Source organism: Orycteropus afer, unplaced genomic scaffold, assembly GCF_000298275.1.
Source record: "Orycteropus afer afer isolate SDZICR_OR568_19922 unplaced genomic scaffold, OryAfe1.0 scaffold00524, whole genome shotgun sequence".
NCBI classification, from domain to species: Eukaryota; Metazoa; Chordata; class Mammalia; order Tubulidentata; family Orycteropodidae; genus Orycteropus; species Orycteropus afer.
The window spans coordinates 1431854-1442542 of record NW_006922111.1 but is presented as its reverse complement, the minus strand read 5'-3'; the positions used below and the strand labels follow the sequence as shown (position 1 = coordinate 1442542).

The following is a 10689-nucleotide window of genomic DNA, read 5'->3' as shown; positions in this document are numbered from 1 at the left end:
GATCAGCATCCCACACGGAGGTCCCTCCGACGTCGGGAGGAGCCGCCCAAGGGCTTGTCCCGTCTGTAGAACAGCCAGTCCAACAGCGGGGGGCAGAGACTAAGGGCAGCGAGGTGGGGGCCCGTGCCCCGGGAAGGACACTTGGGCCGGAGGTGGATCCCAGTGGTGCCTACATAAGCTGCGATGCTGAGTGAGTACCCTCACCTCAAAGTGAGGCCAAGGGGACCTGCTAAGGCTAAGATGAGGACGATGCGGGGGCAGGGTGACCACGAGGCACCTGGTAGAAGATTCTCCTGCTCCCACTGAGCCTGCCCCAGACTGCCCTGCCTTCCAACCCTCCCACCCCACAGTTAATGGACAGAAGGGTCCCCCTGTGAAAACACGCTTGCAGGGTACAGCCTCCCAGCATGAGTGCATAAAATGCACCCGACACCGGAATGGGCTGGAGGAAGATGGTGAATCACGTCAAATTAATTGTGTCCCTTTTGCTGTACATCGTGCCCCTTTTGTTCACAGGATGTCTGCTCTATGCGACGCTGGCCCACTAGCAGCCCTGGGGGCCCAGCCGGTTTCTAACTACTGCTCCAGGTGGGGCAGCAGCACCCCAGCCCAGGAATCAGCTGAGGTTCTGCTGCCAGAGGCGGCCAGGCCGGGTCACTGCATGAGGCCAGGCCGGGTCACTGCATGAGGTGGCGGGCAGCCGCCTTGCGGATGAGCCGCTCGGTCAGGGGCGAGCCGGGCTTCAAGGCGTCCCGCTCCATCAGAAGGCTCCTGTGGAAACAGACGCAGGCTCTGCTGGGGAACCTCCTAGCAGGTGGGGGCGTGGTGGGCCTCAGCCCCAAGCCAGGTACTGGCAGCCTGGGCTGGGGGACAGGGCAGCCGGAGGGCAAGGAGCCCCCTTCCAAGGCCGCTGGAGGAAGGTCCCCCTCACCGAGGAGAGAGGAGGGGAACAGACTGGAACAGACGAGGCAAAAGCCCAGAGGCAGGGGAGAGCCAAGAGACGGGTGTGTGGGCGGGAGACGTGGTGTAAGAAGTCATGGGTGGCCCCCCAGAGCCAGCTCCTACCCGCTGCAGGCAGGAGAAGTGGAAAGTGGACATCCACTGTTTGTGGAGCAACTGACAGTCTCTTCAGAGCAAAAGCTGGGGACCTCGTGGCCCAGCGACTGACAGTAGTTACGAGGGCGAGGGTGTCACTGTGCCGGGTCTGACTCAGAACACTGTGGGTCAGGAACTCAGGGCTCACCCTCCCTCCACAAGCCACACTGGGGCCCAAAGGAAGCGGCCATGAGGGGTGGGGGCTGTGCCCAAGGGCATTTTGGGAAAAGACAGGACAGAAAATGGGGTGTGATCTGAAAAAAAAGAAACCTTGAGTTTAAGTAGAAAATGTAGGTACAATACAAAAGCAACCAAAAAACCAGTTGCCAATGAGTGAACTCCGACCCGTGGCGACCCCCACGTCTCAGCAGGCCTGAGCGCCACACGGCTCTCAATGGCTGGATTTTCACAAGTGGATGCCAGGCCTTCCTTCCGAGGTGCCTGTGGTGAGTTCAGAGCCAGTCTTTGGGTGAGTGATCAACACGGAACCGTCTGTGCCACCCAGCGGCCGTTTGAGGTAAATACTCCAAAGAGTGGCCCACAGTGCTTGGGGCGGGTTACAGGCTATGGAGGCAGGGAGGCTGCCCTGCTCAGTGAGGGCAGCCCCCAGCTGCTGCAAGTTGAGGACAGGTGGGGCTTGGAGGGGGCACCCCGTCACCCCAACAGCCGCAGGCCGGGGAGTGTGGTGCTGAGGCTGAGCAGCGTCTGGGCAGGAGGGTGGGGCTGTCGGGGGAGGTCAGGCTGGAGCAGGGCTGCTGGCCCAAGGTGAGGAGGGGGGGGAAGTGGGTGGGATGGAGGCCTTCCCTGCCCTGCTCTGCCCTCCTCCACCTCTGTCCCCACCCTCAACACGTCCTGGCCTGGACTTTGGGTCCTGGTGTCGTTTGCCAGTTTGCATGTATTTCTATGATGCACGGCTTAGTGGGAGCCCCTCCACCACACAAGCTGCCCACAGTGGGCCTGCCCGTTCCCTCACCTGTGAGCTGCGGCCTCACGGACTACAGCATCACCAGGTGAAAAGGGAGAAGAAAGAGCGTGCCGCTCAGCACGGCAAGGGTGAGGGGTGGCCGCGGAGGGTGGGAGGCGGGGCACAGCTTCTTGAGGGGTGGGGAGGCCGGTTCCCTCCGGTCGCACTGGGCGAACAAGGACCCTGACACCGTGTAGCACTGCACCTTCATAGCCTCAAAAGCAGGAACTAAGGGGGAGGCCAAGGGGTAGCTGGGAACCTCCAGAGGCCACAGGGGACCCCAGTAAGAGAGCCACTCCACGGGGAACTCACCGGGCCACGTTCCTATGGGCACTGGAGGTGCAGTTCAAGGCCGCGTGGATCAGCAGCTGGTTGAAGACATCTCTCTGCAAGGCCAATGCAGCAATAGAGTCTCCATGACATGGGCTGAGGACAGGAGGGCCCCACACAGGTCTGCCATCCCCAAGGGAGACGGGTGCTGCCACCATGTACCCCTCACCCCCAGATTTACAGGGGTATGTGTGAGTGCCCACAGAGCGGCCCCAAAGCCACAGGTGAGGACGTGGCATGTGGGGGCACACCTGGGCGTTGCTGCCTCCGATCTGGGTGAGCCGGTACCGGACGGGCAGAAGCAGCTCCAGGGTCCGGTCGGCATTCCCGTTCTCAGCCTCCACCAGGGCCTGGCACAGCGGGAGCCCCACGTCCCGGGCCAAGTGGTGTTGGCAGTTCTCCCCCGGGGACCTGCCAAGGCGAGAGCCGCCCTCAGCCCTCGTCCTGGCCCTCGGTGCTCCCACCCGACTCCAGCTTCCCGTGGGTGCCTGGCACCATGTGCAACACACAGTGGGTGCTTTGAGGGGCGAGATGGCAGGAGAAGCAGCTCTGTGAGGGAGTGCTGGTGCGGGCCTGCTGGCTCACGTATGAAGTGGGTGCAGCCGTGCCCACCTGGCTGAGCTGTCAGGATTGCAGGCCATGCAGGTAGAGGCCTAGCTTCATGGGTTGGGGACCATCACTGCCATCTACTGGCTCCCAGGCCGGACCCCCAGCTTCCTCCCGGGACAGGAGCAGCACTGAGCAGGCCTCGGTGCGTCCCCAAAGCCCCTCCTGCCCCTGCGTACACGCTGGCCTCCTGAAGGGTGGCCAGCAGCTCCTGCGTGGTCTCAGGGTCCCGTGCGCCCAGGGAGGCCATCAGGAAGTGGACATCATTGAATAGCAGGACGTGGTCACGGCTGTGCTTCTGGGTCACAGAGTGGACGTCCCGCCAGCGCTCACCCACCGGCACCCCTGAGGACACAGGAAGGAGAGCCGGGCCTGTGTTAGGCTCTGAGCGCCTCCTGCCGCCTCCACCCGCACACCCAGAGGGGGCCCTGGTGACCTGCTCCAGGTGGGAGACCTAAGGGGGCGCACGCTGGGTCATGGCGGCCAGCCTCATACTGAGGTGGGACTCCTGGTGACATGAACTGCGTTCAGTTACAAACACAGTTGATGCGTGGCACTGAAAGCAAACTATGAAACCAAACTGCAGAAGGACGTGTAGAGAAAGCGAGCAAATCCCACTTTTCTGCCTCCAAACTGCAGAGATGCGTCAAATCAGTGCAGTCGAGCCTCAGCCTGTCCCTCTGGGTTCCACCCCAGCTGCACACACAGCCCTTCTGAACCTGACCACCGGGGCTCACAAGTTCAAGGGCACAGTCCTTCGGATTGCCAAGTCTGCCCAAGACCTCAGCTGCCAGATGCGAGCTTGGGGGTCCCTCGTTTCTCACCTGCTGACCACAAACTCAGGGTTTTCCCACTACCCTTCAGGGTACCAGCTGTGAGCTCAGGAGTCCCCAGGGCCCCCCTCATCTCTGACCTACTGGCTACACATTCAGGGGTTCCCTTTACTACCTCAGGATACCCACTGTAAGCTCAGGCCCAGGCCCCTTTCGGGCTCCCAGCACCCTGTTGGGTTCGATAATTCAGTGGAATGCCTCGTGGAACTCTGGGAAGTGCTGTACTTAGGAGTACAGTTTTATTACAGCAGAAAGGATCCAAGTGAAGAGACAGATAGGGTGAGGTCTGGGCGGTTTCCCACGGGAGTGTCCACATCTCAAAGGACACACTTGTTTGCTAGGCGCATCCATGTCTTTCACCAACCAGGAAGCCCAGGGGGCTTCCGTGTGGAGCCTTCACTGGGCCTGACTGCATTGGTGAGTGACGGAATCAAGCCCCCTCTCCCCGAGGCCAGCTGACGTCACTTCTGGTCTTTCTGGCCTGGCCAGCTCCCGCCTAAGTCACTCATTGGCATAAACCCTGAGGTGTGGTGTGGTGGGGTCTCATCAAAGGCACTTAGAGGACTCGGGTAATTCCAAGGTTTTAGAGGTTCTCTCATGAACCAAAGATAAAGACCAGATTCCCTGTGTGAAGTCAAATCCTCTGCCCCACAGTTAACACTTCAGTCTGGGAGCATTAACTGGGAAGTCTCCAGTCCCTTTGCAAAGCCCCAAACAGCTTCTGAATTCCTCCAGGTAACGGCTGCCATGGCCCCGCTCCATAGCAGGCACCGAAGAACGTCCGTCAGTGATTGGCCCACCTTCCCCAGGTCCCCCAGCTCCAGGAGGTCCCTCCTCGGGCCGCCCACTCCTCTCCCAGCCCCCACCTGATTTCTGGAAGTCAGCATCCTCCTGCTCTTCCCTGTGGGCACCGTCCCGACGGTACACCCGCCCTTAACCGTACATTCTCAGTCTGTCAGAGTCTGTTCTCCAGCGGCCCCTCAGCAGCTGCCCCCGCCTCTTACTTTAGGTCCCTGTCCCTTCTGCGGCCTTCCTCACTCTTAGCTCCCAGACACTCCCCAGCAGTTTCAAGCTCTGGGCCTCTGCAGGTCACCAGGACTCAACACTTCCCCACACCGCGCCTGCTCCATTGGTTCCGGAGATGATTGGCAGACAAGATACACACTCCCTCAGCGCAGGGGTTTCAGTTGGGCCTGGGAAATTCCTGGCCTCAGCCTGAGCTCAGTCCCCAGGGTTCAGAGGGGTCCTCCCAGGTGGACAGGAGCCCAGTCCTCGCCCCAAGAGAGCTCCCCTGGGCTCCTGAGTCCTGCCACCTATAGCCACTTCCTGCTCTATGCGACCACATCAACCTCCCTCTCTTACCCCTTAAGGAGCTGTTGACCACTGTGTCCCATGTCTCAGGACATGTTGCACCCATCACATGCAACGTTTGTTCTTTGCCTCTGCCTGGCAAGACCCCAAATATCCCCCTACCGCTCACATTTCACCTCCACTAGGAAGCCTTCCAGGAACCCTCTGTGCCCTCCCTCAGCCCCCAAAGCTCCCCGCCAGGCATCTATCCTAACGCTGACCAACTGACCCCAGGGACCCACACCTGCGTAGGTACAGACTTGGTTCTGCTCAGCCTAGGGAGGGGAAAAAGCCAGCTGACACCCCCAAAGTTCCTGGAAGCCCTCCACAGCCCCAAGCTGCGGCCAACCCGCCCAGACTCCCTGCAGAGTGTGGGGTGACAGTGTTGAGAAACCTCTCTGAGCTCGCAGAGGGTTGAGACACACTCGCCTCCCTTGTTCTGAGAAAGCAGCAGCGTCCAGCGTTGAGTGGTGGGGTGCCACCTTCACCTACGGGCCTGGCAGGCAGGTGTGGGAACAGCACGTGCTGCCTGAGCGCAGAGCCCAAGGCCCCTGGAGGAGGGTGGTAGGGACAGGAGGAAAGGGCTGCACGGGGCTGGAAGGCAGGGGAGGAGCTGGCACCCGGCACCGCAGCCAGCGTGCCTGGCCCGGGGCCTGAGCTGTTGACCACTGTGTTCTGGGCGCCCTTGGCTGGGTGGCGGCACTTTGCCTCCATTACATGGGAGAGGAGTGGGGAGCTGGGAGGGTGGGGCTGGGGCTACCTTCCAGCTGGAGCCGGTACAGCATGGAGCAGCTGTCCACCACGTCCAGCATGGCGCCACTGGCCCGCATGCTGGGCAGGACCTGGAAGACAAGGCAGAGCCCAGGAGCCGGGGTGAGGGGCTGCAGGGGCAGCCGAGCCTGGGGCTGGCAGACAGGAGCCACCAGCCAGTAGGGGCCCCTCCCCTGAGGTCCCCACCACCTCAACCCTCACCCAGGGCTCCGGGCGCCATGAGAGGCATATGGTACATCCCCGAGGTCATCTCACATCCCCAAGCCTCAGCCCTCACTGTGGACAACTCATCTCATCCATTCCTGGTTCTAGAGGCAGCTGTGCAAGCCACCTGGTCTACCTGGTTTACCCCTTGCTTTCTAGTACCAAATAACTGACAACCCCAAATATTCCTGAGACCTTTATTGCGTCTTTCTCTCTGGTGTCTGGTCTCCCAAACCATGCATATTAGTGACCCCTGTTTCCATTAAGTCTTTTCTGGGGCACATGGTGGATCCCCTGGGGCTACAAATGGTTAACTTGCTTGGCTGCTAGGTTCAAGTCTACCCAGAAGGACCTGAGAAGAAAGGCCTGGCAATTAACTTCCAAGAGATCAGCCACCGACAGCCCCGTGGAGAGTGGTCTGGCCACCCACAGCCCCAAGGAAAGTGGTTCAACTTGGACAGACACGGGGTCGCCATGACCAGCTGGGAGTCAAGCGTTTTGTTTTTCTCTCAAAGGAATGCCTATGGACAGAGCAACTCACTGAGCAGAGCCAACCCATCTAGAACATTCAAGAAAGTCTGAGATGGTCAACATCATCCAACTTGATGTGTGAACCGGCCGTGCCCACAGGGTAAACAGTCAAGGAAACCCCCCACCGCGTGCTGAGTTACAACAGCCCTTCTGGCAAACTTGACCCCAGGAGGTCTGACCTAAGGCATGTGCCCTAGCTCTAGCCATTTGCTCAGGCTGGGACAGCACTATCGGACTCAGGGAGCCGTCAGAGACCGAAAAGGAATGGCTGCCAGCAACACACGCAAGACAAATGCAGACTTACGTGGTCGTCGTAAATGGTCAGCGCGGCCTCATAGTCACCCTGGAAAAACAAGTTCCTGTGGTCACATTTGTTGTTATTGTTGCTGGGTGCCATGGAGTCACTTCCTGACTCAGAGTGACCCCATGTAGAGCGGAACGAAACCCTGCCCGGCCCGGGCCCATCCTCACAGTCCTGTGTGTGAGCCTGGGTCACAGCCACCGTGTCAGCCCATCCTGTTGAGGGTCTTCTTTGCTTCCCTGACCCTCTGTTGACCGGGATATCCTTCTCCAGGGACCGCTCCCTCCCGACGACACGTTCACAATTGGAGAAGGGGCCTGTATTTGCTGAGACATGCGCTCAACACGGTCACACTCGACCTTCAGCTGCCTTTCAGAGTGGGGTGGGCAGTGGCTGGGCCAGGGTCCTGAAGGAAAACCTCTTCTGCTCCGGAAGCTTTGGCCCTCCGTGGATAAGGGACGGCAGAGGCCCCGGCTGCTGCGTGGAAGCATCACTTCTCTGTTGTAAACAGAGTCCCTGTCCAGCCGTGCCAGCCTTCTCACGCACCTCCTCCTAGCCTTTCCTCTGACATGTATTTACATCTGGGAGCTCTGATGGCGCAGTAGGCTGTTAACCAAAAGATCAGCAGTTCGAACCCACTAACCACTCCACGGGAGAAAAATGAGGCAGTCTGCTCTTCCATAAAGATTTCCAAGGCTGCCAGCCTTGGAAATCCTATGGGGGCAGTTCTACCCAGAATGCACTCGACAGCAGTGGGTTTATATGTACACACACATATGTGTATCACATGGCCACCACCGTCTTCAATGTGTCATACTGTGGTGGCTTGATGTTAGAAGTGATGCCACTGATGTTTCAAACACCACCCGGGCCACCCACTGTGGAGGGCTTCAGCAGCAGCTCCAGGCCAAGACTGGGGACAAAGGCCTGGCGGTCTCCTCTGAAGTTAACCGATGACAGTCCGACGGCTCACAGCACACCACTGTCCCACTACCTTGCTTGGGACATGTCATCAGGAAGGATCAACTGGGGGAGGAGGACATGATGTCTGGGGAAGCGGAGGGTGGTCAGAGCGAGGGAGACCCTCGGTGAGATGGAGGGGCGCGAGAGACACACAATGACGTGCCAGTGTTGTGAGGGCGATGCAGGGCGAGGCGGCATGTCTGCCGGACACCACACTGCACACCATGTCCTGCTGGACACGAGGGCACCGTGGATAGGAACTGACTCCACGGCGCCTAATGATCTGCCTAGCTATCACCCGTCCACCCATCCAGATACGGACGGTTAATGCATTCGGCTGCTAACTGAACACGAACTGACTCCACGGTGTCTAATGATCCGTCTAGCTATCACCCATCCACCCATCCAGATACGGACGGTTAATGCATTCGGCTGCTAACTGAACACGAACTGACTCCACGGCGCCTAATGATCCGTCTAGCTATCACCCATCCACCCATCCAGATACGGACGGTTAATGCATTCGGCTGCTAACTGAAAGGCTGCAGAGTCGAGCCCACCCAGAGGCACCTCAAAAGAAAGGCCTGGTGACCTCCTTTTGAAGAATCAGGGACTGGAACCCTGTGAAGCACATCTGCTCTGATACACACGGGGTCTCCGTGGGTCACAACGGGCTCCACAGCAACTCTTTTTTAATACACACTTAATTTTTTTAACTGTATATTCAGAGGGATTTGCTGCTGCCTCTGCCCTTCTCCACGTCCCTGCCTGGTTACCATAATCCCAGGGTTCCTCTCCTCGGGCAGGGGGTACCTCCCGGGGTTCCTCTCCTCGGGCGGTAGGCAGCTCCCAGTGTTTCTTCATGGTAAACAGCACTACAGGAAGCCCCCTTCAAAACGGGCCCCCGGGCAGAGTCACGGGGTCGGGGTGTTCCCAAGCAGCTGCTCCCACACCCTTGGGCCTCTGCAGCAAAGCACCTTCAGGGGTCCAAGGGCCTCTCAGGTGCACCCAGTGGGGGCTGCAGCTACAGAGATGAGCGAAAACCAGCAGTGCAGAGGCCCTCTGCCTTAACTACCCACAAATTACACGCGAGATTTCCAAGCCCAGTGAAAAATGCCCCGAGCGTTTGGAGCCTGCAGGCTGTTTGGTAACACTGATGCCCTTTGGAAGACGGCCTGGTGGCGTGGAGGGCCCAGTGCTCTGCTGCTGACTGAAGGGCGGGGGGCCGGGACCCACCCCGTGGCTCTGCAGGAGAAAGGACCTGCCGAGGTGCTGCATTAGGGCTGCGGCCGAGAAAGCCCTGCTCCGTGACACATGCGGTCGCTGCGAGTCGGAGTCCCGGCAGCACCGACCAGCTACAACGGTGCCGTCAGCAGCAGGACACCGTTCAGAGGTGCAAGGCTGCGAAGCCCCACCACAGGATACAGACGCACAGCAGGGGTGGAAAAGGGCCCGTCCCGGAGCATCCTCGTCGGGTTAAAGGGCACACACCAGCGGCTTACCTCTTCTATCAGATACAGCGCCCAGTGCCAGTAATTGTGACAAGCCAGCATGTCCGAGTCCTGAGGAAAGAATGAGGAAAATGTGGCACCCGAGAAGAAACAAGTGTCCTTTTCTCTAAATTGTGGCGAAAGTCACGTAATACAGAATGAACTGCTTTCAAGTGAACGCTTTGTGGCACTGAGGCATTCACAATGTTGTGCGTCCACCTCCTCTGTGGAGTTCCAGAACATTCCGTCACCCCAAACGGAGACGCTGTGCCCCCAGGGGCCACTCCCCATTCCCTGCTCCGCCCAGCCCCCGGCCACCACTTGTGTTCTCTGTCTGTGGATCTGCCTACGGAATGTCACTGCTGTACACCATGGAGTCGATTCCAACTCACGGCGACCCCACGTGACAGATGACAACTGCCCACAGGGTTTGCCTGGTTGTAAAGTTTGTGGAAGCAGATCTTCAGGTCTTTCACGGAGCTGCTGGGTGGGTATGAACAGTCAACTCTTTGGCTGGCAGCTGAGTGCACCAACCAGGGTTTGTGCTACCAGGGCTCCTTCTATTGAACGTAGTTCTGTGCTGACATGGGACCTATCATCTCTGAAAGCAAGGGACCTGCTCTGAGCCGCAGCGACTGTTAAACCTGAATTTACCAAGGAGGAAACCGAGGCTGGGAGAGGTCGACAAGTCGTTAGCTCGAGAGCGAGACGGTGGACGTGCTGGGTCTACAAAGGGGCTCCTTAAATCCATCCCCCTTGCATGTAAGGAGCTCTGGTAGCACAGTGCCTAAGGCATCTGACTGCTAACCAAAGGTTGGTGGTTCAAAGCCACCAGCCACTCTGCAGAAGGGAGACTAGGCAATCTACTTCCCTAAAGATGTACCTCCTCAGAAACCCAATGGGGATCGCTATGAGTCAGAACTGACTCGATGACAGTGGGTGTGGTTTTTGGTTTTTTGTGTAAGGTGGAGATGATGAATAAGGATGCATTTCATAGTGGTGACTAGGGCTCCTATATGCCAAATCGTAGGGGTGCTCAGATAAGACCAGGAGGACCCAGAAGCTATGGACATAAAGATGTCTATCTGCCCAGCACCAGCTCGCAGCAGCCACCAAAACCGGTGATGACATTTCTGTCTCAGGGCCTGCCGCAAACAGCCCTTCTGTTATGGGTTGGACTGTGTTCCTCAAAAAGATATGCTGATGAAGATACAATTTTGGCTTGACCAGAGCAAGACAGAAAGAAGAAAA

The 10689-nt window shown here is 58.6% G+C and overlaps 1 protein-coding gene across 1 annotated transcript in view; it reads right to left on the bottom strand.

The window, feature by feature from the left end:
- Positions 1-677: 677 nt before the first annotated feature.
- The window catches only part of TTC38 (tetratricopeptide repeat domain 38), a 39092-nt gene continuing 29080 nt past the window's right edge, over positions 678-10689 (bottom strand). Inside the window, exons 9-15 of the mRNA XM_042782932.1 lie at positions 9451-9565; positions 6989-7027; positions 5939-6020; positions 3175-3340; positions 2641-2800; positions 2372-2445; positions 678-771 (exon numbers count right to left, since the gene is read on the bottom strand). Of these exons, the coding sequence (XP_042638866.1) occupies positions 678-771; positions 2372-2445; positions 2641-2800; positions 3175-3340; positions 5939-6020; positions 6989-7027; positions 9451-9565 (730 nt within the window). The remainder of the gene's footprint in view (positions 772-2371; positions 2446-2640; positions 2801-3174; positions 3341-5938; positions 6021-6988; positions 7028-9450; positions 9566-10689) is intronic.